Source organism: Falco naumanni, chromosome 13, assembly GCF_017639655.2.
Source record: "Falco naumanni isolate bFalNau1 chromosome 13, bFalNau1.pat, whole genome shotgun sequence".
NCBI lineage: Eukaryota > Metazoa > Chordata > Aves > Falconiformes > Falconidae > Falco > Falco naumanni.
The window spans coordinates 19,112,495-19,138,897 of NC_054066.1; the positions used below are offsets into that span (position 1 = coordinate 19,112,495).

Genomic DNA, 26,403 nt, shown 5'->3' on the forward strand with positions numbered 1-26,403 from the left:
GCAGCCCCTCGGCCAGCCCCCGGCCCCTGCTGCCCCCCGGCCAGCCCCAGCCCATGGCCCCACTCAGCAGCAGCGCCCAGGGGTGCTGGGCACATGCGTGTGCCAGTTTGCGTACCCTGTGTTCATAGGTGTGTGCGCTCCCCCCACCCACCGAGCCCTGTGTGCACTTCAGTGCATCGCACCTAGGGGTGGGTATAGACCCCAACGCACGCGCACATATAGACACCCCTTGTGCGCATACACACACCCCCAGCACAGCACCCCCATTCTGTGCAAGCGTGCTCACACACACATTTCTAGTGCCCCTCCCACTTGGTATCCCCCCAGACCTCAGCACAGCACCCCTGACTCAGGGCCCCCAGCCACCAGGAGGGTTTGGGGGTCCCTCATGCATCCCTCTCTCCCCAGCACAGCATAGCCCGTGGGGAAACTGAGGCACAGAGAGGGCAGGCAGAGGTGAGTGCTTTCCTGGCAGCCCATCGCCTTCCCAGGCACCAGCAGCAATGGGTGGGAGCCTGGAGAAGATGCAGCGTGTGTGTCTGTTTGTCTGCATGTCTGTACATTAGGAGAGAGGAAGAAATGCTGTTCGTGTAGGTGTGTGCCACGTGGGCGTTGTGCGCCACAGCTGGTGCGTCGGCATCCGATGCTGCCTTTGCAGCAGCCATGCATGCACATATGCATATGCACATCTGCACATCTGGGTGCGCACTGTGTCAGCCCCCCGCCCGCGTCCTAGCATGTGTGACGGCACGTCTGCAGGACTAGCATGGGCACACATGTCCATGCGATGCCATGAGGGCACCTCTGACTGGGACAGCATCCCCATGTGTGCTCCCCCTGTGTGCCCAGGCACATGTGGCCCGGAGGTGATAAATGGGTGGGGGGTGCCCATGCATGGGCAATGCCGTATCCCCCCTACGATGTCAGGGCTGCATACTCCTGGCCTCAGGTCCCGTACAACCCCAGCCACGCGTCCCCAGCTGCGGTGGGGCTGGTGCCTGGCACAGCCAAGGTTAACTCTGCTGGAGCCCGTCGGCACAGTGCGGGGAAGCTTTAATTTAATGAAGTGTGAGGCTTTTTATGGGCTTTTAATTACGTGGTGATAATTAACATTATAGGCCGCTGGGTCCCACTGGTGCCCGGCTGCCCTGTGCCAGCTCCCGCCTGTTTGTAAATAAAGCCTGCGGGTCACACAGTGCCCACCCCAGGGCACCCACCTCTGGCAGCAGGGAGCAAAGCCAGCACAGCCCCCTGCCCACGCACCAAGGTGAGGATTTGGGCACAACCCACTGCAAAGTGTGGGGAGCAATGCCCCCCCGCCCTTTTTTCTCCCCAGCAGCACCCAGCCTCCTGGGTTTTTCCAGCCCTCCGGCTGAGCAGAGTAGCAACTGGCAGTGCCAGGCTTGTGGAGAAGGGGCATAGGCAGCAGTGCCATGCTTGTCCCTGCCACTGGAGTCCAGCCTGGCCCGGAGCAGCCCCCTCCACCGTGCCGGGGCTAATAGGAAGCAATCCATCAGGCAGGGTCTGGGCGTGCTGCCCATCTGCCAGGTACCCGATGGATTTATCACCCAGCGCCCAGGCAATTTCCTGCCCTCCTCTATAATCAATAAGGGAAGGGCAAGGGGCAAAAGCCAGCTCCTCGGTGCAGGTCATGATGGGTGCAGGGAGACGGCAACGCCCCATGAAACAGGTCCCAGAGCAAGGCCAGAGGACCCAGGTGTTTGGGTGAGTCCCCCCAGACCCCGGATCATTTCCATCCCTCCCTGCCAGGACCAGAAGCTCAGACCCCATGGTGGGGGTGGGGGGAAGCTACAGATTAAAGCAGTACTGGGGCTGCTGAGTAAGATCCAGGGTGCCATACCCACAGCCATCATGGCCAGCACCTGACTGCTCCCCCCTGCCACCACCCCCAGCCTCACGCAGGGAACCCAGGCATCCGGGCTCCCCTCCCCCACTCCTTCCCATTTAATTTTTCCTAATGAAAGGCAGGGAGGATGGCGGGGAGCCGGGGCACCAAGGTCGAGGCTGCCTTTAATCAATCCCTGCTGCTGGCTGGGTGCCCGGAGGAGCTGGCGGAGGAGAGGCTGGGGGCTGTGGGAGGGGGAAGCAGGGGGAGGGAGGGGGTACAGGGTGCAACCAAGGGGCTCCCAGCAGCCAACTGGGCCACCCCGTGCTTGGCATTCCCTGGGACCCCAATATCCCCCCCTCCCCACCCACCCCAAAGAAAAGGCACCATGAATGCACCGCGCTGCGCAGCCGGTGCCAGGGCTGTGCCCGGATCCTGCCAGGGCCAGCTTTAATCCCCTGCAGGAGACACTCCCCCAAAAACCAATCCATCCCCCCAACACACACACCCACCCCCCCCAACCTCCCAGCCTGGGGGCACTGACCCCTCCCTGCCCACCAGGGTGAGGACGCCAGGGCTGGGGGCAGCCCCAGGCTCGGGCTGCTAAAGGCACTGGGCGAAAGAGAGTGCAGGGAGCCGAGGGGGAACCCGGGGGTGACCTACAGCTGGGTGCTGGTGACGGCACTCACCCCGTGCACCAGCACGGTGGGGCCCAGCCCACGGGTGAGCAGCTCCAGCTGGTGCAGGTACAGCGGGTAGAGGCTGGTGTCGGCCGGCGGCCGCGGCAAGTAGAGGAAGCGCACAGCTGGCGCAGGGCTCTGCTCCAGGACGAGTTTGTTGGCGGCGCAGACGTACTCATCCGACACTTGGGCAGCATTGACCGGGAAGTTCACGGACCCTTCCTCCTCCTCCTCCTCCTCCACCTCTCCGGCAGGCCCCCCAGGGGGTCCCCGGCAGGTTTGCCAGTGTAGGTGGGTGATGGCGTCCCAGGGCACCAGCTGGATCTGGGCCTGGATGCGCAAGTCCTTGAGGAGCTGGCGCAGCTTCTCCTCCTGGGCATGGGGCATGGCGCCTGCCTCCACGCAGAGGAAGAGGCGCAGGCGGGCCCGGCGCCAGGCCCGCGCCATGTTGAGGACGCAGGCCATCTGCAGCAGGAAAAGGCTGCAGGTGTCGGCATAGCGGGCGCTGTCAGGCCGCAGCAGGTTGACGGGCCAGACGTGGATGGTGGGTGGGGGGCTGGCAGCCCGCCGCAGCTCCCAGGCCTTGTCCAGGCTCTCCAGCTGCCGGGCCAGCAGGACATTGCGAAGCATCTTCAGGGCATCAGCCACGATGCCCACGTACTCCCGGGCTGACAGCAGCTTGGGGGCGGTGGGCGCCCGCAGAGGGGGGAAGCCCAGGGGGACCTCCTCGCGGGCGCTGGTGAAGGCAGGGTGCTGGGCTAGACCGTCCTGCGGTTCTGCATCATCGTAGAAGCCCAGCACTAGTGTGTTGGGACGCATCCCACCTGCCGGAGAGACAGCGCCGGCCTGGCTGAGCAGAGGTGGAGGGCTCCAGCAGCCCCCCTGGCACTGCAGGTGCCAACAAGCCACAGCTTGGCTCTGGCATTGCTCACCCTGCTGATCTCAGTATCATGCATCCAGATGCCTCCAAGACTCAACCTGGCTTTGGCATTGCCCACCCAACACCTTTCCATATTCTGACTTGGCTTTGGCACTGCCCATGCTGGGTGCTTCCAAGCCCTTTGGCATTGCCCATCCAGGTGTCTTCAAGCCCTTCAACGCTGCCAACGGGGACTCTGTCTTGGCTTCAGCATTGTTCACCACTGATGCCTCCAAGCCCCAACTCAGCTTTGGCATTGCCCATCCAGGTGCCTCCAAAGCCCTTGGCACTTCTCACCCCGCAGGGGCAGCATAGTGGACCCCCACCCATACCAGCCCCAGCACCACTCACCAAGGCCAGAGGTGAAGAGGAGCTGCCGGACACCATGTCGCACCGAGGGCGCAAGGGTGAGGCTGACAAAGGCCTTGACGTTCAGCTTGTCCACCAAGCTCAGCCACGAGTCCTGCTGGGGCTGGAGCGGGTCTGAGGGCAGCATGTCTAGGTGAGGAGCAAGAACAACACCAAGGGATCAGGCATCCCATGCCAGGGGCACACCCTGGTATCCCTGCAGCACCTCCCCCTGCAAAACCAATGCCAACTCCTATGCCCACCCCAGCAGCCATGAGACAGGGAGAGTGGAAGCAGGTGCTTCCAGCCAGAGATATGAAATTACACATAAATATACAGGAAAAAAACCCCAAGCAGCCCCATCCCCACTCCCCAATTTCAGGCCATTAGTCACCATGGCAACGGGGGGGGGAGGGGGGCGTGGGGCAGTGATGGGGACAGTCACGGCATGTGCCAGGGAGCACATGTGCAAACCAATATGCACCAGGGTGCAAACACCACTGAAGCTCATAGACACACAGAAGCAAGCACGAGGTGAGAATGGACTGGCACACACACGGGCAAGGCTGTGCCAAGTCACGTGTGTTCTGGGTGTGCACAGGCACTGACCTGTGCAATGGGACCATGCTGCACAGGGGCCCAGAGGAGCCTAGGTGGCATGTGCCACATGCACACACCAGCACCAACACATGCAGGAGCCCTAGGTGCACATGTAGGGGTGAATACTTGAGCACACACATGTGCAAGCTTGCAGCACACATGTGCACGCACGTGTGCACAGGAGGCATGGGACAGAAACAAGCCATCTACATCCCTCATACCAAACCAAGCCCAAGGTGCCATGCATGTGCCCAAAATGCTGACATTCCCTTGCTATGCCCACCCTGCCCTGTCAGCAGCTGGGCAGCCGTGTCACCCCAAGGACCCCAGGAGCCCCCCTGGCACCACAGCAAGAGCAGAAGCCATCAGCGCTGGGGACAGTGCAGACCCTCACCCAAGTCCTGCAGCTCGACATGGCCCAGGACATAGAGACCGCTCTTCTTGAGGTCATTGACAAAGTCGATGAGGCGGGCACTGCCCCGTGGGTTCTGCACCATCAGCAGCATCTGTGGGCGCCAGAACTTGACATGGTCCTTCCGCACATCCAGCATCAGCAGGTACTTCCGCACCTGGAGGGAAGAAGGGAGGGCAGCAGGTGAGGAACCCTCCTCCTTTCAACAACCCACCCCATGGAGATGCCAGCCTCAAGGACACACTGCCCAGAGCTGCCATGCGGACACCAGCCTGGGGACACCTGCTCTTCACCCCATGAGGGGACAGCGGAGGGGGACAGGGCTCACCTGGTGGAAGATGAGAGCCTGGCTGATGTAGCCCCAGGTGCTGCTGGGTGAGAGGTAGTGGAGAGCGAGGAGGAGGACGAGGAGGAAGCCCAGGCTCGCTGAGGCTGACACGGGGCTGATGAGGAACATCATGACGCAGCAGCCCGCAATGCCCAGCAGGCACGTGTGCCAGGTGAAGTACCGGAAGGTGGGCCTGGAGCAGGGACAAGGGGACACCCGCTACTGTGTTGTTCCCATGGCGGCTGCAGGGTGGGCATGGCAAGGGTGGCTGTGGCAAGGTGTCACACCAGCCACCACCAGTGAACTCCTGCTGTGCCAGCCCAGGGCATATCAGGCTCCCCAAATGCCTGTGGAAGAAGGCACAGGGGGAGATGGCACCTCCCAGGTCACCGGGCACCCCCTTGCTGCTAGCCCCTGGCAAACAGAGGTGACGAGAGTTATGGGGCTGGCACTGCCCTGGCACACCCAGGGGCCAGGTACCGTCAGGCAATGCGTGGCAGTGCCGGCAGCCGCAGTGCCCGCTCAGCCTGGCACAGGGAGGCAGAGGCAGGGAGGCGAGAAGTTGTTATTTTCTCTAATTGTTGTTTTTCCTGAAAGGTAATTAAAATCCTTTTCCGCTGCGCTTCATGGAGACCTCAGTGTGGGGAGGAGGGGGGCACCACCAGATGTGGGGTGGGCAAGAGAGGACTGTCACCACCCACGCCAGCATCTTCACCCCCAGGCACCGATCCTGCCCCATCTGTGCCCAGCCAAGGGAGCAGCTGGGGCTGGGGGGTGGGCAAGCTCCAGCCTGGCACAGACACCAGATCTCTCTTGGAAATGGGGCACTCTGGGGGGCTCCTGGGCAGTGCCACCCAGCCCTGCTCAGGCATCACTTCTGTTGCACCTGGGGGACTCTCCCTGCTTTGGAGTCGCAGCATCCTGTGCCGAGGGCAGCAGGCATCACCCAAGAGGGAGATCAGGCTCTCCCCAGCCACCCTGCAATGCCCCCCTGCCACAGATTTGGGCAGCTCTGTAGCAGGGTACCCCACGCCCCACGCCCAGGCTGGGGCTGCCTGCCACACACATTCCTCCTTCCTGGAAGACCTCTTCTCCTCCCCTCACCCAGGATCCCCCTCCCTTCCTCCCCCTTCTCTGTTAGTTTAATTAGTGCTAATGGAAAGTGGGCTCCATCACCTCTTGGCAAGCTGCCTGGGGGATGCCGGGCGGGCACAGGCTATAAATTATCTCCGGAAAGCCTAAGGGGAGGGGGCGGGTGGTACCCGGTGGTGCTGGATTTATCTGTACCTGCTCAGCAAAGTGGTGCCAGGGCATGAGGACTATGCCAAGACAGCGTCACACTGGCACCTGTCCTCTTCTCCCTCCCCAGGGGTGGGGGTGTCTCTGGCCCCTCAAATGCCCAGGAGAGGGGTGGTCAGCATCTCTGCCCCGCAGAGGGGCAGTGGGCACATGGATAGCAGGGGAACCAGAGGCAGACGGATGGACAGACGGGCGCCTGCCCAGCATCTTGGTGCAGCCTCCCTCTCCTGTGCTAGCAGGTACCTGAAGTTGGGGGCTGATGCCCACTCCAGTGCCAGGCAGGCCAGGTTGACAGTGGCATAAACCAGGAGGAAGAAGGTGGTCACGACCCCTGCAATGGTGTTGAGCTTCCCAGAGAAGAGCACCAGCTGCAGAGAGCACAGGAGGGGCACAGTGTGAATGCACCCCCCAGGAGGGCAACCCCAGCACATGCCCGAGCCATCCCTGCCAAGCTTGGGGCATGCAACAGCAGTGTGCAGGGAAAGGGTACGGGCACTGCCACACAGGCAGGAATCCCCACCCTTTGCTACGATTCATCCTTCATTTATGGGCTCAGGGAAGGAAGGGCACAGTCACAGCAGGATACCTGGGGCAGGGGACCCGGGGTAGTGGGGGGGATCCCCAGGGTTAGGGGGGCCATGCCAGGCTCCACAATGCCCAGCCCAGGTGCCAACCCACCTTCACCTGGTGAGGCCAGGAAAGGAGCATTGCTGGCAAACTCACCTGAACCACCAGCCAGGAGAGGATCACCGCCATCACTGGGTTCCCACTGGAAGATGTCTTCTTAGCCAGCGCCAGCGCCCGGCCTGGGGGCAGAGCGGAGAGGTTGGGCTGGGGCACCCCAGCAGGCACCAACAGGCTCGGCCACCAGCCAAGAGTCCTGTTCCCACCATGGGTGCTAGGACAGGGGCAAACACCGGGGCACACAGGTGACCCAAATGGGCACATGCCAATCCACAAAGCATGAACCCCACACCAGGAAGGGGGCTCCCCGGTGCCAGGGCTGGTCCCTAGCAGGGACAATCTGCCAGGTGGGCTCTGGCGGGTACCAGTGTGCTCCAGGCACTCACCAAAGAGATCATCCCGGGCCAGGGCATAGAGGATGCGGGATGCCCCGATGAGGTTGCTCATGGCCGCAGAGAGGGTGGCAGCATAGATGCCCACGGTGACCAAGGGTGGGAAGATACTGATGTCACGCAAGAAGCCGTAGTCTTTCTGCAGGAGGATCCTGGAGAGGGACACAGATACACTGGCACCTGCCTCGGCCCTGGCACCAATGGCCCTGGTGAAGGGACAGATGGCCGTACCTGTTGCAGGTGGCACACATGAGGAAAGCCAGCAGGTTGTAGACGAGGTAGGTAAAGAGCACAGCAGAGATAGTGCCCCGCGGGATGGAGTAGCTCGGGCGCTTCAGGTCTCCTGTGGGCAGGAGCAGGCAGCATTAGTGCCCATAGGCACAGCACACCTCTGCTCTCCTCCAGCCCAGCGCCCCCTGCCCATACCTGACATGTTGGAGCCTGCCATGATGCCGGTGCAGCCATTGAACATCACCGCAAAGACGGAGCTGAAGCTCATCACCTGCCCGGTGGTGTAGTCCACCCCGTACCCACCTGCAAGAGACACAGGCACAGGCTGCAACGGTCTGTCCAGGGCAGCAGAGCCCCACCATAAACCCTCGCAATGTCCTGATACACAAACCATGGAAGAAACCACCCCACAGCACCTGCTTTGTGCCCACAAACTGCCCCCAGGCTCCAGCAAGCCCCTGCTGGTGTGGAGCTGCCAGTGCCACAATGGGTACCGCAGGCAGGGTGGAGGGAGCCTCTCCTCACCCCCCAGGTTTTCTCGCAGGGTGGCAAGGGAGAAGCCGGTGAAGGAGCCATTCTCAGTCTCGGAGACATTGAAGTGGGGCAGACGGATGGGCACCCCAAGGGGCTGTGTAGCGAAGAAGCTGATGAGGATGGTGCCTAGGACACCTGCGACGATGAGGAAGATAAGGAAGGTGGCTTTGGCGTAGATGGAGGCACCCACAAGGCACACGACGAGGCAGAGGGCCAGCAGCACGGTACCGTAGAGCAGCTCATACCAGTAGCTCTGGGGCAGGACGTGGACGCCTGTGCCCACTTTTTGCCCTGGGCAGAGATAAGCCAGCATCAGTGGGGCTCAGAGGCAGGTGCATCCCTGGGATCTGAGAGCCACCGGCATTGTGCCAGGCATGAGAGGCACCAACTCACGGGCCAGAGGACTGGGAGAGCCATACATGGTGCTTGGCATGCCTGGCAAGATGCTGGGACTGCTTGGGTAAGGGACACTCTGCCACCCATCACATGAGGGTACTCACCAGGTGGGATCCCAAAGCTGTCCACCACCGCCTCCACCAGCCCCAGCACATAGAGGGCACTGCCACACACGTTGGCCAGGAAAAACATGATCCCGATGCTGCCCCCGAACTCCGGGCCCAGGGCACGGCTGATCATATCTTGCTCAAGTCAAAGAAGACACCACCATCGGGTGTCCCCACCCCTCCCTCTCAGGCCAAGAGGGTCCCAGCCCCAGCATGGCACCCCGAGGCCACTGGGTGGTCCCCAGATTTTGTCCCACGTGCTCTGCCCCAGCAGCACCCACGGCAAAGGATACAGTAGGCTCCTCCGGCATCCAGTGCCCCGTTGGTGGCGATGGCACACACGGAGAGCACCGTCATGCCGATGATGAAGTATGCCACTGCGAACATGGCCAGGGCTTGGTACAACCCAGCATGGCCCACCACGAACCCTGCCGAGGACAGGGCAGAGGTCAGCATGCTTGTTAGCTGGGCAGGGAACACTCCCAGGACAGCGTCCCCAGGCACAGCCACCACGCACAGCTCGTCCCACTGAAGCATGCTGGCTGCTCCCATCCCCGTGCCTACAGCTTCCTCCAGACATGCCACCCCCTTCCCTTCCAGGGTGAGGGGATATCCCAACCCTGGGGTGCTGTCACCTCCCACCCACAGCAGTGCCTGGGGCCAGCCCAGCCGGTGCCCCCCCCCCCACCTCAGGGCATCCCCATCCTCCTGCCGTGCCAGGATCAGGCCCAGGCGCACCCCAAAAGCAAACAAACAGGGCAGGGGCTCTGCTGCTGCTCGCCCAGCCCCGGGGCGCTGCGGAGGGGTGCCAGGGCCCACCCTCAGCGGGCAGGGGCTGCCTTGCACGCCAGCTCGGGCACCAGGAACTGATGTGCTCCCCGCGGGGTTCCGTTGCCGCTCTGCTGGCTCACTGCAAAGCGGGAAGCAAGAGCAGCCCTGGGGCGTCCCTGCCAGGTGGGCCCCTGCTGCCTGGTGTGCTTCCCCCCCCGCCTGGGGACAGGGCACACAGGGCGCCCCACGGGCCTGCCCAGGGTGACGGGGAGGGGAGCCTGGTGGCGCTGAGGGCAGGAAGGGGCTGCAGCGGCTGCCGGGAGATGCCCTATCTCAGCCGCAAGCCAGGCCACAGCCATGCCCGCGGGGAGGCGAGGGGGGTGCCGGGGCACGGCCACCACAAGCAGCTCCAAGGGAGACAGGCTGGGTTTGGGGGCACCCCCTCTGATCCCCAGAGGGCTGGAGGGTGCCCAAGTGGCAAATGTGAGGGTAGGGGAAATAAAGGGATGCCCTGAAAGCAGTGTCGGGCTAAGTAGGAAGGGCTGCTCAGCCTGGAGATCTGAGGGGTGTTTGAGGCATGGGGGAAGCAGGGGGCTGCCGGAGGGGGAGCCAAGGCCCCGCCACAGTGGGACAGTTCCTCTTCCCGGCAGCTCCCCTCCCCCTCCGCCCTGCACTTCCCTTCCAGCCTCAGGCTCCCTGGGGTTACGCACCCCGGGCTGGGGCAGGCGGGGGGGACCCCGGTGCCCACTGTGGGAGAGTGGGAAGGTGGTGAGTGATAGCAGGGGAGAGCTATGCCCACAGCCTGGCAGGTTCCCCAGGCAGGGGAAGGGGCCCAAGGCCCCCCCAGGGCCTACTGGCCCCCCTGGGCACGCAGCCAACTCCTGCCCTGGCCTTTCCGTGAGCTGGACAGAAAGTGAAAGAGGAAAAACATTCCCTGTTCCCGGACCAGGGCAGACGCTGTTTGTCCTGGGCCTCTCTGCCTGCCCTGGGCCAGGCTGGAGCATCTTTCCCCTGCCAGGGCCCCTGCAAAGGGCGAGCATCTCCCCCAGTCCGTGGCCAGCCTGCTCCCCGTAGTTCTCCCAGGCTTCCCAGTAACAGACTGGGAGCAGACTGGGATCCAGTCTGTGCTGTTTGAACAGCACGGGGGGGGAGGCAGGGGGGGCAAGCTGGGTACTTGATGTGGGAACACCAGGGCCCTGCCCCTAGGACACCATACAGGGTCTGGGAGAAAACTGGGGTGCTGTACTGAGGTGCCAGAGCCCAGCACTGGGGGATGCCTGGGTACCAGTGGGTTCTCTGCACCAGTGGATGGAGGGATACAAGGGCACTGGAATTCTGTTTAAGGAAGGCACAGGAGTCCTGCCCCAGGGACACTAGGGCTTTGGACTGAGGTCCCTTGGTGGGGACACTGAGGTCCCTAACCGGGTTCCCATCCTGCAGACAGAGCAGGAGCCCCTGGGCCCCAGGTCCCAGACTAGAGGGGTCTGGAGAGAACAGAGCACTGGGGGAGAACTGAGAGAACTGGGACCCCAGACGGGGGGGGGGGGGGGGGGGGGGGGCGGGTCAGGAGAGGGCACTGGGAGGACAGTGGGATCCAGACTGGGGGAGCTCAGAGGGAATACTGGGACGTCAGACTGGAAGGCTGGGGGAAAGCACCGGGAGGGCAAAGGGAGGACACCAGGGCTCCAGACTGGGGGGCTCGGGGTGACCACAGGGGGTCCAGACGCAGGAGGCCTCGGGATGCCACGGGGACCGGACTGGGGGTACCAGGCAGGGCTGGTGGTCCCGGGGGACTCGGGATGCAGCCGGAGGGGGAGGGGGGGGCGTCCCCGGGGGGCGGCGGCACTTACCGAGGCGCAGGAAGAGGACGACGCTGAACATGGAAAGCAGCGTGGGCACCACAACGCCCAAGAAGGTGGGCAGCTTGCGGGGGGCGGCGGCGGCGGCGGTCCGGCCGCGCTCCCGGCCCCGCTCCTCCTCGCCCGAGCCGCCGCACAGGCGGTACGTGAGCAGCGCGCTCCGCTCCGAGCTCGCCATGGCCCGGCCCGGCCCCGAAACGCGCCCGGCCCCGGTCCCGGTCCCGGCCCCGGCCCCGGCCCTGGCCCCCGCCGGCCCCGCCCGCCGACCCGGCCCCGACCCGCCGGGCCCCGCCCGCGGGCCCACCCCTCGAGATTGGCCCCGCCCACATCCCACCCTATAGACCCCGCCTCCGGCCCCGCCCCGCCCGATCGCCCCCCGCCCCACTCCCTGGGTAGGCCCCGCCCCGGCTGCCGGATAGCCCCGCCCCTGTGCTGCCCCCCGCCCACAGCCCCCCGGCCGTACCCCACTCTTATCACAGCCCCCGGCCCCAAATGTACCCCCACAGCGTTCCCCCCCGCCGCACCCCCAGCCCCAGAGCTGTCCCACCCAACACCCCCACAGTGACCCCCAGCCCCAGCGTCACCCCACACCCCGAATCCCCCCAATCCCCGCCCCCCCTCCCGGGGTCTCCCCAATCCTGGGACCCGGCACTTCCTCCCCCCCCCCCTCCGAACTCCCCCCACTCCTCCCGGCCCCCCAAAACCGACCCCCGCATCACCACACGCCCCCTGCCCCCGAGCCCCCAGCGGCCAGCACCCCGGTACCGACCCCCGCACCCCCAAGCTGCCCCCGGACACCCCAGGGGCTCCGGTGCTGCCCCGCCTCCCTCGGTGCCCGCTCCCCGCGCCCCCCCGCCGGTGCCGGCCGGGCTCGGCTGCCCGCGCCAATTACCGGACAAGCGGGGCCCCCGGGGGCGCCGTCCCTCGCCCCCTCCCTCCCTGCCTCGCTCCCCGCCGGGACTGGGATCTGCCCGGGCCCCGGGGTCCCACTGCCGCTGCTGCCCGGGGCGGCCGAGCGCCTCGCCAATTAGGTTAATGGGGTTGGCACCGGCACCGGGACACGGGGAGAGGGGGGGCAGGGCACGGGGGGGGGGGGGGCCGGGGGCGAACCCCACGCCGGCCTCGCGTACCCGCGTGGGCGCCAGCTGCCGTCAGCCGAGCGCGTGACGCCCGCGGCGCGAGGCCGTGCCACCAGCGGGGGGATCCGTGCAGGGACACCGAGGCGGGACGGCTCCGCGGGGTGCGGTGGCGCTGTGCGTTTGTGCCCCGTGGCCCCCGGCCCCGCCGTCCCCCGTGGGGCGGAGGCGCAGCGTGCCCCGCGGTGTCCCCGCGGCCGAGGTGGGAGCCCGGCGGGGCCGGGGCTTTCATCTGCGGCGGGCCTGTCGCCGTGCCAGCCGCGGGCAGCGCCGCGCCTTTGATGTGCCACTGAAGCGGCATTGTCCGCGCCCCGCTGGCACCATCGGGGACGGGGGGGCCCGGGGGGAGCGCGGCACGGCCGGGGCTGAGGGCACGGAGGCGTCCCTGCCCCTAATAGGGACGGGGGTGGCGGCACGGGCACCCCCCGGCCCCTAAATGGGGATGGGGACACGGGCATCTGCACTACACGGGGGACAGAAAGGTGGGCGTGGGCAGCCCCTGTCCCCCAGTGGATGTGGGGACACGGGCACCCCCTGCCCCTAACAAGGACAGAGGCCCGGACACGAGCACCCACCCCTGCCCCTAACGGGGATAGAGGAGGGCGCGGGCACCCGCCGCACCCCAAAGAGGTGATGGGGTTGCAGCCGCACCCTGCCCCACCGCAGGAGCTGAGCCCCCCCCACGGGCACCCCAGGATGCAGCGGGGGCAGGGGGGTGGCGCGGGCACCCCGAAAGTGTGGGGACAACCGCACGCTGAGCGGCAAGCACGGAGGGGACCGTCTCCAGCCGTGTGGGCAAGCGGAGCACCCCCATCCGTGGGGCCAAATTGTGCCCCCCAGCCCGGGCACGCTGCCCGCTCGCTACCTGCCACTGCCAAGCAAGAAAAGCAGCCGTTGCCCCGGCCCCACCTGCCGCCCCCTGGCATCCCCCCCCGGGGCGCACCCCTCTCCTGCACCCCAGGCCAGGAACGGCTTTAGAGTGGACACGGGGTGCTGGGGGGTCCCCGCGGACAGTTGGTGCGCAGCACGGGGATGCAGTGTCCTTTCACGGGGCGGCCCGTTCAGCCACGGCTGGGCTGGCACAGAAAGAGGGACCCCCCCGCCCCATGCTCCCCTCCCCAGACCCCCGCCAACCACCCCCCCTCCGGGCGATGTCCACCCCGTCCCGCTGCCCGCCTTTGAAGCCCCCGGCGGGTCTCCCACGCCCAGTCCGGGCCCCCCGCGCCCCGCAGCCGCCGGTGCGTTCCCACCCGCCCGCTGTCCCCCCCCCGCGCCCCCCGCCCGGGGCCCGCGGGAGGGACGGTGGCGCGGCCGGGGCTTGGCGTGAAAATGATCAAGGGCCGCGGGCAGCGCCGGAGCGCAGCGCCCGTCTGATGCTGCCCGCCCGGAGGCCCCGTCGAACAAAGGCGGCATTGAGGCCCCGGCTGCGCCCCCCCCGCGCCCCCCGCCCCGAGCTGGCATCTTGGCGCGACATTAATGAACTCGCCTGTTTGTGCTCCCCCGGCCCCTCTCTCCTCCCACCGCCCAGGGGGCACCGTATATATCCATCCCTCCTCGCCCGCCTCGGGCATTTCGGGGGCTCCCCCCACCTGCCCCCCTTTGCCCACCCAAGGATGGAGCGAGGAGGGAAGAGGATGCAGGGAGCTCTTCTCGGGGCCCGCCTGGTCCCCCCCGTGCTGCTGCTGCTGCTGCAGCTGGTGGGGGGGGCCCCCCTGGGCCAGGGGCTGTACCCCATGCCAGCCAGCGTCCTGCAAGGTCAGTGGGGCACAGGGATGGGGGCATCTTTGTGGGAGGGCTGGGCTGGGGATGGGGCAGCTGTAGAAGCTGGGACTCTTGGGTTCACTCTCAGTAAGGGGGGGAAGCACAAGCAAGATGCCTGGGTCCCTGGCAAAGCCCCCAGCCCACGGGACATGCCTGCAGTGCCTGGACTGGGTGCCAAGTGCTTCCCACAGCACTAGGGGACACAGGGGTTGCAGGGAGTGGTGTGGGTCATGGCCCATGGCCACCAGTTCTCCCTCCTGCCCAGGCACCTGTGCCAGACCCGAGGGACCCTCTGCCAGGGCATGGCCCACAGAAGGGTGGCTATGGGTGGGTGCAGGTGGCCACAGGTACAGGCACATGTGGGGATGCACATACAGGGCACACACAGGACTGCACACACATGGGCACATGCAGCGACATGTAGACACAGGCACAGAGATCCTGGCACGCACAAGTGTGCACCCACGGTACGGGCACAGGTGTGCACAGAAGTAGATGCACACCGGCACACACGGGCACACCTGTCCGGGCTCATACCCTGCTGCAAGCACATGTTCTCACAGGGTCTCCACATACAACGGGCACACACAGACCTGGGCAGGCACCCTCCCCACACCATGTGCCCATGTACCAGCCCAAGCAGGGAGGTGAGCCTCGTGCCTGTCACCCTAGGCAATGCCAGCAGGTGACAGGCCTTGCCCAGCCTGACACTCACCATGGAGATATGGGGGCACGGGCACCGGCCGGGCTGGGGGCACTCTGTGGCCACTGTGGGGGGCAGTGGTGGGGGCGCCGGGGGTCTGAGCACCCTGCATGTGCCTGGCAGCACTGTCCAGCCGGGGGACGCTGGTGCTGGAGGCGGCGCTGAGGAGCGCGCTGCTGGCACTGGAGCGGGCGCTGGCCGAGCAGCAGCAGCAGCGGGGCGCCTGTGGGCTCTGTGCCCCCTGCCTCTTCCCCCCCTGCACCAACATCACCCATCGCTGCCCATGTGAGTCATGGCCCCATGGCCCCCACTGCCCGATCCCCAGGAGACCCTGCCCAAACAGGCCCAGTCCCTACCCAAACACTGCCCAGCGTCCCTATCTAAATGCTGCCAGGGGTCCCTGTCCAAATACCACCCCATGCCCAGGAGACCCTACCCTAACACAGACCCATGCCTGGAGATCCTACCCAAATATTTCTTCGGGTCCCTACCAAAGCACCACCTCATCCCCTAGAAACCCTACCAAAATGACACCCCAACACCCTACCCAGACGGTACCCCCTCCCTTATAGGCTTTGCCAAAACAGTGGCCAGATTCCCAAAACATATCCCTGACTGCTAGAGACTACAAAAACACCACCCGGAGACCCTACCCAAGCAGTTCCCCATCTTCCCTAGATCCTACCCAAACATCACCTGGAGCCTTACCCAAAGCAATGCCCAATCCCTTGTCTCCTTCCCAGATGTCCACTCAAAAAGTCCCAGCACTCAGGAGACCCTACTAAAACATGCCAACAGAGCAGCCCCATCATGTCCCCTTCCCATCTGCCCCAGAGCAGAGCCTGGACTGGCCTGGGCAGAGGTGGGCAGGGAGGACATAGTGGGATGCCCACAGCCCTGCTTGTCCTTGCAGCACCAGCCGTGCCCCTCACTGTGCCCCCCAGCTGCCAAGTCCTGCTGGATGCCCAGGTGCTGCCTGAGCTGCCTCAGCGCAACTGGGCACTGAGCCAGGCTTGTGCCCCCTACCAGCGCCTGTGCCCACCCGAGGGGGCCCAGCATGCCTGCACCCAGCTCAGTGCCCAGCTCTGCCGCCACCGCCTCCAGGAGTGCCGTGAGTGGGCACCCGCATCACCCATGGATCCTCCCAGAGAGGAGAGACCCCACAATAACAAATGGGGCACCCCCAGGGATGCCTGGGATTGTGTGTGGGGATTATGGGGCACTGGGGGTGACAGGAGGTGCTGTGGTGGGGCAGGGAGGCTGAGGAGGTGGAGGTATGGTAGGGTGATGGGGAATCTGGTGGGATGGGAGATTGGCAGGGAGGGAGGGATCTGGGGTGAGAGGTTGAGAGCTGGGGGATGGAGGCACTGGGAGCGATGAGTGGATTGGGGGGGACAGGGCACTGAGGGGTGATGGAGAATCTGGGGTGGGAGAGGGGAGTATGGTGGAACAGGACAAGGCGGGGTGGCAGAGAGATTGGGGACACTGAGTCACTGGGGCTGACGAGCACTCCTGGGGCAGTACGAGGGTGCTTTTTTGGGATGATGGGGGTCTGGGGGGCACTGAGAGCAACCAGGGAAATTGGGGACAGGAGGGACACTGTGGTGATATTGGGAGGGGTGTCCCCACATGCTGTGACAATCTGTCCCTGCAGGAGTGGCAGCCACAGCCTCGGGCCCTGTCGCAGCAGCAGAGGCGGCGATGCCAGGTGAGCCAGGGCAGCCCCACGGTGCCCACCACCCCCCTCCAACACACACACACCGGCGGGTGCCCCTGGCCCCCCGGCTGCCTGCTGGGCCAAGGGGCAGAGGTTAGCGTCGGCAGCTGCCGTGCCGCGGGGTGCCCCCGGCCCGCCGCCCGCTCGCCTCCGTGAGCACAATGAGGCTTGACAGCGCGCCTGGCGTGGCATGACCCCCCCGGGGGCCACCCGCCAACCCCTCCGCCACCACGGCCATCCTGGCACCACCATGAGTGGTCACCCTGTGCCCACCCAGACGAGGGGGTGCCCCAGCAGCAGGTCTGCAGGACACCCCCCCTTACCCTGGCTTTGTTCCCCAGGGAGCTGCGGGCACCGTGTGGCCCCCCAGGCCAACGCTACGGCCCCCCGAGGACGGATCATGGGTGGCAGCGTGGCCCCACGGGGGGCCTGGCCCTGGCTGGTGTCAGTGCGGCTCCGTGGGGAGCTGATGTGTGGAGGGGTGCTGGTGGGACACTCCTGGGTCCTCACCGCAGCCCACTGCTTTGCCGGGTATGGCGAGGGGCATGGCAACATAGGGATGATGTCCCTGCAGAGGGTGGCATGGGGTGGCACCCCTGTCACTCCTGTAACTATCTGTCCCACACTCTGCCAGGAACCAGAACGAGTTGGCGTGGACAGTGGTGGCAGGCAACTACGAGCTTGGCAAGCCAGGCGTGGGCGAGCGGGCAGTGCCCGTCCGGCGCATCCTGCCTCACCCCAAGGTCAGTGGGGGTGGGCACCCCCCTGACCTCTCTGGGCATGCCCCAGGGCCCCCCACTGACTCCCCCCATCTCCTTCCAGTTTAACCCCAAGACATTTCACGGGGACCTGGCGCTGCTGGAGCTGGCAGTGCCACTGGTCCCATCGCCCACCATCAGCCCCGTGTGCCTTCCCAGCGGCCCTGCAGAACCCAGCCCTGGCACCGCCTGTTACATCGCGGGCTGGGGCTCCCTCTACGAAGGTAGGTGACACCCCAACACCTGCAGGGTCTGTGGGGCATCCCCTTTGGTGCCCTCTCCAGTGCCCAGCGCCAATCCACTAAGCCAGGGCAGGGGGGGTGCAAAAAAGAGGGGGGTGTCCGGGCATGGGGGACCCCATAATGGGTACCTTGCCTGGCAGAGGGGCCGGCGGCCGACGTGGTGATGGAGGCACAGGTGCCCCTGCTCAGCCAGGAGACGTGCCGGGGAGCCCTGGGCAGGGACCTGCTCACCAACGCCATGTTTTGTGCTGGGTACTTGTCTGGGGGCATTGACTCCTGCCAGGTAACACCCGGGGCTGGGGGCTGCCAGCCCCCCAGCTTATAAATCCCTTGCGGCACACAGTGTTGGGCATGCACCGCAGCCCAGCACAGCCTGGCAGTGCTGTTGGGGTCCTGGCCCAGACCAATGCGCAGGCATCCCCCCCTCAGGGTGACTCGGGGGGCCCGCTGGCGTGCCAGGACCCCTCCTCGCACCGCTTCGTTCTCTACGGTATCACCTCGTGGGGCGACGGCTGCGGTGAGCAAGGCAAACCGGGCGTCTACACCCGCGTCACTGCCTTCACGGACTGGCTCAGCCTCCAGATGGACCGTGAGTGCCACTGGCCATGCCGGGGGGACGGGACAGAGATGCCCAGGGTGCTGTGGGGATACATCGCCCTGGGGGGCAGGATTCAGCACCTCATGGCAGCCCCGGTGCCCTCACAGCCGCCCCTGGCAGCCGGGAGCCCAGCTGCTTTGACCTGCTGGCCCTGGCCCAGCTGCCCCCCGAGCGGCAGCCCCCCGAGCGCGCCCGCCTCTGCACCTTCTACGCCGGGTCCTGCCGGGCCCCCCAGGGCCGGGCTGCCTGTGCCCGCCTGGCTGAGGAGACCTGCCGTGCCAGGACGAAACGATGCGGTGAGCCAAGGGGGTGTGCTGGGGCCAGGGTGTGGGGAGGGACCCCGCTTCTGGCAGCATGGGGCCAGCATGGTGTCAGGGCCGTGGCTATCCCGCTGTGCCCACAGAGCTGCACTCCTACGCCCAGACCCTGGTGGATCTCCTGCGCCGGGCTGGGGACTTCATCCGCAACCAGTTTGACTTCTCCTTCCTCACCCGCACCCTGCCCCAGCTCCTGGGCAAGATCTACGGGCATCTCTTTCCCCACCGTGTCCGCAGGGAAGCCCCAGGTACCCTCCCGGGCTGGGCCACCCTGTGCCTGCTTGGGGTCCCATCGGTCCCCGCTCTACCAGTGGCCGGAGCTTCAGCAGCTTGCCCTGGCTTGGGACCCCTGCCCCTTGTCCCTCTTGTCCCCTTCTTGCCCCCACAGGTTCAGCTGTGGCAGGAGGCCAGCCCAGCCCCACAGCAGAGGGACCTCGAAGACCACCCACCAGGTGAGGCATGGTGGGCCACAGGACAAGAGGGGCTACAGGGTTTGGGGAAGCAGGCAAGATGCCTGTGGGCAGACACGGCTTTTTGGGGACAGCCTGTAGCATTGGGGTCCTACTCTTCCTGCAATCAGGGCACACCTGGAGGGAGGTGGGCATGCCCCCCTAGGGTGCCCAGGGCCACCCAGGCCCCGCTGGGGGTACATGGGGTGGCATTGCCCCGGGGATGGGTGCCACCGGGCGCCTGCCTGAGCTCGCCCCACTATGCTTGCAGGCGGGGGGCTGGGCGGCCACCCCCCTTTGCAGGGCTCTTCGGGGCTGTGGGGCCCCGGTTGCAGGACTGGGTGGAGGTGCTGAAAGCCATGGCGGGGGGCAGCCCCCTGGCACCCACTTTGGACGGGGGGCAGCTCCCCGAGGAGACGTGGCTCTTCCTGCAGGTATGTGGGGAGGGACAGGCTGGGGGGAGTCCCTAACCCTCTGGTGAAGGTGCCACCAGGGACCAAAGCCCCATCACTTGCCCTGTGTCCCCTCCTGACATCCCTTGGGTCCATCGTCCCCGGTGCAGCCACCAATGTGGTATCTCCCACTCTGCCACCACAGAGAGGCCATCTCATCCTTTCCAGTTGAAACCAGTGCTCCCAGTCCAACCATTGCAGAGCCAGCCATGGGTCTGACCCCACAGCTTAGAATCCAACCCAACACAGCCATAAAGCAGTCGCATGTCCCCATCTGACACTAGCCCAGCCGTGCCCTGCATTCTGCCACTGTGCACCTGGCTGTGCCCACAGGTGCCCTGTGGGTGCCCCACCACCCACCCTGTCCCACCCTTCCCTTCAGCAGGGTGAGGAGTTGGTGGAGGAGCTGGTGGGACAGGGACGAGCCTTCCTTGCCCAGCTGCGGGCAGAGCTGGACCTCAGCACGCCCCTCGAAGCCACAGAGCCACGCTGGGCACCTGGAGAGCTGGCAGGGACCCTCGCGCAGAGCCGTGAGCCCTGGGAGCCTGTGGGGGGCTGGGGCTGACGGGACAGCGGGATATCCATCCACCGGGCTCTGTGCCCGGGCAGTGTCCGCTAGCCATGTCCCCACCGGGGTTTTCACACCTCTCTTGGTGACAGGGTCCGCGCCCAGGGAGAAACGTGAGCTGGTGCCCATGGAGTTGCCGGGGATGGAGGAGGAGGAGAAGGAGGAGGAGGAGGCAAGCATGGGCAGAGGTAAGTGCCCAGCAGCCCTGGCCACTGCAGGATGCCACGCGCCACCATGGGTATGGTGGCAAACCATGCCTCAGCTTTGCACCCCAGTTCCAGGGCTGGTTGTCCCATGTTGGTGGGCCAGCCTTTGGCCATGCCCCCCTCCAAAGGCACCCTCTCTGCCCCTGTTCCCCTGACATCCCCAGAGCATGAGTGCTCCTCCCTGGGGTGGGCAGCAACACGGTGCTCCCTCAATTCCTCTCTGATGTCCCCCCTCCATCTCTCTCCTGCCCATCCCCGGGGTTGCAGCCTGCCCTGGCCTCAACGAGTCAGCGGTGCGGGTGGGTGAGGTGCGGGAGCTGTACGCCTGGGTGCTGCGGGTGCCTGAGCCGGACCTGGCCATGACCTTCCAGGAGGTGAGCACCCTGTCCAGCTACTCCGAGCCCGCACCCTGGCAGCCAGGCAGTGCCACCCCCCAGCCCATCACCATCCCGCTGTGCTCCTGGCTCCCCTAGGACTCACGGTGGTGTTGTCTCCCTGCAGATCCTGGTGGACTTGGGCTCCAAAAATGCCAAGGGACTTTACCGGGCGCAGGTGCGGGCCATGGTGGGGGGTCGCCCCACAGCCTTTGCTGGCCTTGTGGGGCTGGAGAGCGATTCGCTGGCCCGCAGCATGCCTGGACTCGTTGCTCTGGCACTCGAGGCACTGAAAACCTAATGGTGCTCCTGGGACACCGCGCCAGCACGGGGATGGGGTGCTGGGGCAGGGGTCTCTCGTGTCCTTCAAACACAACCCCCCATCCCCAGTTCAGGCTCTTCCACCATTTTGCCCTCTATCAAGCCTCAGTTTCCCTCTTCCCACCAGCACTGCCTGACCTCCCAGGGGCAATGGGGCACCACGGGGCACCTGGAGCATCTCAGCTAGGGAACATGGCCCCCCTCTCCCCTGGGACCCTCACATTGGCAAGCCCACCCCAGCCCCATTTCCCCAGAGACACCTGGGCTGTTATTTATTTGTACAGAGAAAGGTTTATTTTTCAATAAAGGGCTCTATTTTCCAGTAGCCAGTGAGTGTGAAGTGAGTGCCTGTGCCACACAGCGCTGGCAAGATGCGTGCTGGTGAGGGGACTTCCCATGGAGGATGTGACATCGGATTACATCCCCCGTCCTGTCGCTCCCCGTACCCTGAAGCAATGCCCTCAGCCTCTGCTCCTGGCCCTGGCACTGGTGCTGCGTCCAGCCCGGCAGACTCCTCAGCCCCCTCCCCAGGGGTCAGACACCCATCCTGCCCCCACAGCACCCACAGCACAGCATCAGTGCCCACCCCTGCTGCTGCCGCATCAGGGACCCACATGAAACCTCCTGCTGGCGTAGGGGCTGAGCGTGCCCTGGGCCAGTGGCAAGTGCCAGGCTGGTGCCATCCATGCGCTCGGGCATCGGTGGGTACCAACCCCTCCTGCTTGTGGGGACCCTGCCCACCCTGAGCAGCATCGCTGAGGCTGCTGAGCAGTGCAAGGCGCCGCTCCTCCCCACACCCAGCAACGCCCATGCTGGGGTGCCCAGGCGCAGGGTGATGGGCTGGCACCCATGGGGCCGGCAGGGCCAGCTGTGCCTGCCTGTCTCCGCTTCTCTGGGCGCTGGAGTGCCGGAAGAGTGGGGTGGGAGCGGGTATCCAGTGCCGGTACCCTTCCCCCTCGGCACCTGGCACCATCCATCTCCCGCTCCACCGGCAGCCGGACATCCGCTCGGCCAGGCCAGGCGGGGAGGCAGCCAGGGCCTGGCACGGCGTGAGGGCACCGCAGGCGCTGCATGGGGGACCTGCCAGCACGGCTGGCCCTGCTCGGGGCACTGGTGCTGTCGGGTGAGCAGGATCCTGGGCTCGGGGCTGCCCTGTTACTGGGAGGGAGGGGGTTGGGCTCCCTCGATGGGGTCTGTGGGGGGTGATGGCGGCAGGGTCCAAGCGGGGTGCAAGTGTCCCCAGGGCTGTGTTTTGGGTATTGCCTGGCAAACTCCCATCACTGAGCAGCCCCTGTGCTTCTGTCCTGACTGTGCCACCTGGAGCCACGTCCCTGCCCGGGCTGTGTGTTTGTCTGTCTGTCAGTGAACAGTATCACTGTGTCTGTGTGCAGAGTGACACTGCATCGATGACATATGTCCCTGCATATACTAGCTTCGTGTCCATCTGTCCATGTGTGCCTCTGCGTGTGCATCCACCTACGTGCACAGTGCCACTGTGTCTGTTCCCAAGTGTCTTGTGCTTGTGTGTCCCTGTGTGTGCTGGGTCTGTGTCTGTGTGTCCCTCTGTGTCCATGTCCTTGTCCCATGCCCATGTGTGCCCATGTGCCTGGGCACATCTGTCATTCCTGCATGTCCCGTGTCCACACCCCCGTGCAGCACAGACATGCAGTGTCCTGACCTGCTTCTGTCCCCTCCATCCTTATACCACCCTGCCCTAGTCAAGCATCCCTGTGGGGTGTCGCTGGGCCTAGTAACCCCCCCCAACCCCCTATGGTTTGCCTGACCCCCCACCCCCAGGCGGGCTCTGTGTGAACCAGGAGGAGCGGCTCATCCACTACCTCTTCGAGGAGAATGGCTACAACAAGGAGGTGCGCCCCGTTGTCTCCACTGACCAGGTTGTGGACGTCTACCTGGCCCTCACCCTCTCCAACCTCATCTCTCTGGTGAGCCCCAGCAGGCAGTGCCCACCGTGAGGTGCCCCCCGGCCATGCCTCAGCCCCAGGGCTGGCTAGGTCAGGGCAGCCCTAGGGCTGCTGCCCCAAACCCTGGCTGGTGAGGGCTGGGGGGTCTGGGCTGGGGGGGCTAGCTGCTGGGCATAGCCCTGGCATCTCACTGCCCCACACTGTCCTTGCAGAAAGAAGTGGACGAGACACTCACCACCAACTTATGGCTCGAGCACGTGAGTAGGGACAGGCATCATGGTGTCAGTTGTGCCCTGAGGCACAGGCAGCGGGGGGGGGGGGGGGGGTGCTCAGTGTGATGGTGGGGTGACCTGGGAATCCCTCCTGCCAGGGCTGGACTGATTACCGCCTGCAGTGGAACAAGTCTGAGTTTGGGGACATCGAGGTGCTCCGCCTGCCAGCAGACATGTTGTGGCTGCCTGAGATAGTTCTAGAGAACAAGTGAGCCGTGCCTCAGTTTCCCCTCCTAAACACCCCACGCTGTGCCTGGTGCATGCCCAGGGCTCCCTCTGTCCCTGCCATCACCTCGGCTCTCTTCCGACCCAGCAATGATGGGCTCTTCGAGATTGCCTACTACTGCAACGTCCTCATCTACGACACAGGCTACGTTTACTGGCTGCCACCTGCCATCTTCCGCAGCGCCTGTCCCATCAATGTTGACTTCTTCCCCTTTGACTGGCAGAACTGCACCCTCAAATTCAGGTGCCAGGGGGGTGGCTGGGGCAGGGCAGGGGTGGGCAGCAGGGTGGGCATCCTGGCCCTCCATGGTGCTCGCTGCTGCCAGCACCTTCCCTTGCTATTGGGGTGCAGCAAGGTGCCAGTTTGCAGGTGACTCAGTGGCCCAAGTCCATCACGCTGGAGGTGGGGGTGGGGTGGGGGGTGGGTACCAAGCAGCAGGTACAGCCCCTCACTGCCTGTGTCCCCTGGCCGTGGGGCAGCTCGCTGGCGTACAATGCCCTGGAGATCAGCATGCACTTGAAGACAGAAAATGACCCGAAGACGGGCAGGGATTACCCAGTGGAGTGGATCATCATCGATCCCGAAGGCTTCACAGGTAATGCTTGAGCTCTCTGCCATGTCCTGTGGCAGGGGGACATCTGGCATTGGTGCAGCCTGCCATGGAGACACCTGAGTGCCCAGGGCTTTGGCACCCTGGCACCCATCCCATCAGGCCCGGAGCCACCCAGATACAGGATGGGGAGACCAGTGTTGGTGGGGCTGGCAAGGATGGACATGGCAGGTATCCCTCACACCATGTGCTGTACCACATGCCCTGGCAGAGAATGGGGAATGGGAAATCATCCACCGCCCGGCCCGCAAGAACATCCACCCTGACAACCCCCCGGAGAGCAGCGAACACCAGGATATCACCTTCTACCTCATCATCAAGCGCAAGCCGCTCTTCTATGTCATCAACATCGTCACGCCCTGCATCCTCATTGCCTTCATGGCCATCCTCGTCTTCTACCTGCCTGCTGACAGTGAGTGAGCCCTGTGGCACCTGCACCAGGCACCGGGGTCACCCCATGGGGCACCTCCATGTCCCACACCAGCACCAGGTCCTGGGACATGGGGACACCCCAAAGCCCAGCATGGGGACATCCTAGTACTGGGACATCCCCATGTAGGACACCATCATTGCAGCCAGGCACCCTGGCAGGGCCATGCTTGGGCACAGGATACCCTGTGTGGGACCCCGGGATACCCTCATAATGGGAAACCCTATATGGAGCACTGTATGGTGGGACACTGGAAGGGCAATCCCAGCATTGGGGGCACTGGGGAGGGGCCTGGAGCAGGGTTTGCCCTGAGCTCCCCTGTTCACCAGGTGGTGAGAAGATGACCCTGGTGATCTCAGTGCTCCTGGCCCAGTCTGTCTTCCTCCTGCTCATCTCCCAGCGCCTGCCCGCCACCTCCCACGCCATCCCTCTCATCGGCAAGTGAGTCCTGGGCACCGCTGGTTGCAGTGGGCACATCGCAGGGTCCCCGTGGTGCCAGAGTGCTGCTCTGCCCGTGCCCAGCCCCTGTGGCAACCCCAGCTCCAGCTCCGTGCCCCCCACAGGTATCTGCTTTTTATCATGCTTCTGGTGACAGCTGTGGTGGTGATCTGTGTCGTGGTCCTCAACTTCCATTTCCGCACCCCTAGCACCCACATCATGTCTGACTGGGTCAAAGAGGTGAGCAGGGTGCTGGGCTGGGTGAACTGGTAAGTACCGGGGTGGCACTGTGGCCCACAGAGGCCATGGGACATCACAGCCCCAGCACTGCATCGGGGTGTCCCATCTGCACCCCTCCAAGGGGTTGCACACCCAAGTTGGGGGCAGAAGGTGGGGACAAGGTGCCACTGCAACAGGGAGGTAGCCAAGGGACCTGACACCACCTCCTATGCCACAGGTCTTCCTGGAGACTCTGCCACACCTGCTGGGCATGTCACAGCCGGCCGAGAGCCCAGCGGGCACCCCGTGCATCAGGCGTTGCAGCTCAGCCGGCTACATCGCCAAGGCAGAGGAGTACTTCAGCGTCAAGTCCCGCAGCGAGCTCATGTTTGAGAAGCAGTCGGAGCGGCACGGGCTGGTCAGCCGCATCACCCCTGCCTGTGAGCCACAGCCCCTCTACAGGGACACAGGGAAGGGGGGGTGGAGCGGTGGTCTCCAGGGATGGCCTTTTGGAGCCCATCTCACTGCCCCCCTCACTCCCAGGTTTGGCACCACCAGGCACAGACGCAGGCGAGGAGCAGCTCTACGAGCACATAAAACCTGTCATTGACAATGCCAACTTCATCGTCAAGTACATGCGGGAGAAAAACAGCTATAATGAGGTGGGGCCCATGGGCATGGGGGGGCAGGGGGGCTCCCTGTGTGCACTGCTCCCCACTGCCTGGATCCTCACTCCCTCTCCAGGAGAAGGACAACTGGAACCATGTGGCCCGGACTCTGGACCGCCTCTGCCTCTTCCTTATCACCCCCATGCTGGTGGTGGGCACCCTCTGGATCTTCCTCATGGGCATCTACAACCACCCGCCGCCACTGCCCTTCGCTGGAGATCCCTATGACTACCGGGAGGAGAACAAGCGCTTCATCTAGTGCAGTGTGTGTGTAGGGGGGGTCCCATATGCCAGACCCCTGCTCGCTTACCTTGGCTTGGGAAAATAAAGCTGGGTACTTCTTGCTGCAGGGTACTGAGCTGGTGGCTGCTCTCAGTGTCCCCCACGAGCACGGTGCCCAACCCGAGTGGGTGCTGTTGGGTGTCCCGAGCACAGCGGTTCTCAGACGTAGCTGGAAGGTGTGTTTTCCAGAGGGGATGCGGTGGTGCTAGCCCTGCTGCTCCCACTGGGCTGGGCATTCAGGACAGCACGGGCTGCGGAAGGGGCCGGACCCCCCCCCCAGAATGGCACCATCCCCTGCAGGCCCACTGCAGTGGGCAGAGATGCCATT

General features: G+C 65.1%; 3 protein-coding genes across 8 annotated transcripts; 2 read left to right on the forward strand and 1 right to left on the reverse strand.

Annotated features, from left to right (window-relative positions):
- Positions 1-1,072: 1,072 nt before the first annotated feature.
- On the reverse strand, positions 1,073-11,631 carry SLC12A9 (solute carrier family 12 member 9). 2 transcript variants are annotated; one of them, XM_040613659.1, is made up of 13 exons: positions 11,398-11,631; positions 9,070-9,204; positions 8,774-8,911; positions 8,265-8,564; positions 7,935-8,042; positions 7,740-7,851; positions 7,503-7,660; positions 7,156-7,238; positions 6,676-6,800; positions 5,134-5,326; positions 4,788-4,962; positions 3,797-3,943; positions 1,073-3,350 (listed from the first exon to the last, which is right to left on the reverse strand). In XM_040613659.1, the coding sequence occupies exons 1-13, from the start codon at positions 11,582-11,584 to the stop codon at positions 2,506-2,508; spliced, it is 2,706 nt and encodes a 901-aa protein (XP_040469593.1). In that variant the 5' UTR covers positions 11,585-11,631; the 3' UTR covers positions 1,073-2,505. The 2 variants fall into 2 exon arrangements, with proteins under 2 accessions (XP_040469593.1, XP_040469594.1); XM_040613660.1 differs by lacking the exon at positions 11,398-11,631 and having other exon boundaries at positions 8,265-8,408; positions 8,519-8,564; positions 9,070-9,183.
- Positions 11,632-14,098: 2,467 nt separating this feature from the next.
- PRSS56 (serine protease 56) lies at positions 14,099-21,488 on the forward strand. Of its 5 annotated transcripts, none has more exons than XM_040613836.1 (17): positions 14,099-14,297; positions 15,130-15,291; positions 15,920-16,117; positions 16,661-16,714; positions 17,065-17,254; positions 17,358-17,466; positions 17,546-17,705; positions 17,864-18,006; positions 18,153-18,312; positions 18,429-18,617; positions 18,725-18,886; positions 19,027-19,090; positions 19,359-19,521; positions 19,922-20,069; positions 20,200-20,295; positions 20,581-20,687; positions 20,815-21,488. In XM_040613836.1, the coding sequence occupies exons 1-17, from the start codon at positions 14,156-14,158 to the stop codon at positions 20,986-20,988; spliced, it is 2,421 nt and encodes an 806-aa protein (XP_040469770.1). In that variant the 5' UTR covers positions 14,099-14,155; the 3' UTR covers positions 20,989-21,488. The 5 variants fall into 5 exon arrangements, with proteins under 5 accessions (XP_040469770.1, XP_040469771.1, XP_040469772.1 ...); XM_040613837.1 differs by having other exon boundaries at positions 19,925-20,069; XM_040613838.1 differs by lacking the exon at positions 19,359-19,521 and having other exon boundaries at positions 19,925-20,069; positions 20,815-20,932.
- A 205-nt stretch (positions 21,489-21,693) lies between these two features.
- CHRND (cholinergic receptor nicotinic delta subunit) lies at positions 21,694-26,191 on the forward strand. Its single transcript, XM_040613575.1, is given in 13 exon segments — positions 21,694-21,840; positions 22,441-22,770; positions 22,772-22,951; positions 23,143-23,187; positions 23,301-23,410; positions 23,516-23,671; positions 23,908-24,023; positions 24,250-24,450; positions 24,798-24,909; positions 25,032-25,146; positions 25,364-25,565; positions 25,669-25,787; positions 25,870-26,191. Coding segments are annotated over 13 exon segments (2,016 nt in total). The 3' UTR covers positions 26,053-26,191.
- The last annotated feature ends 212 nt before the right edge of the window (positions 26,192-26,403 follow it).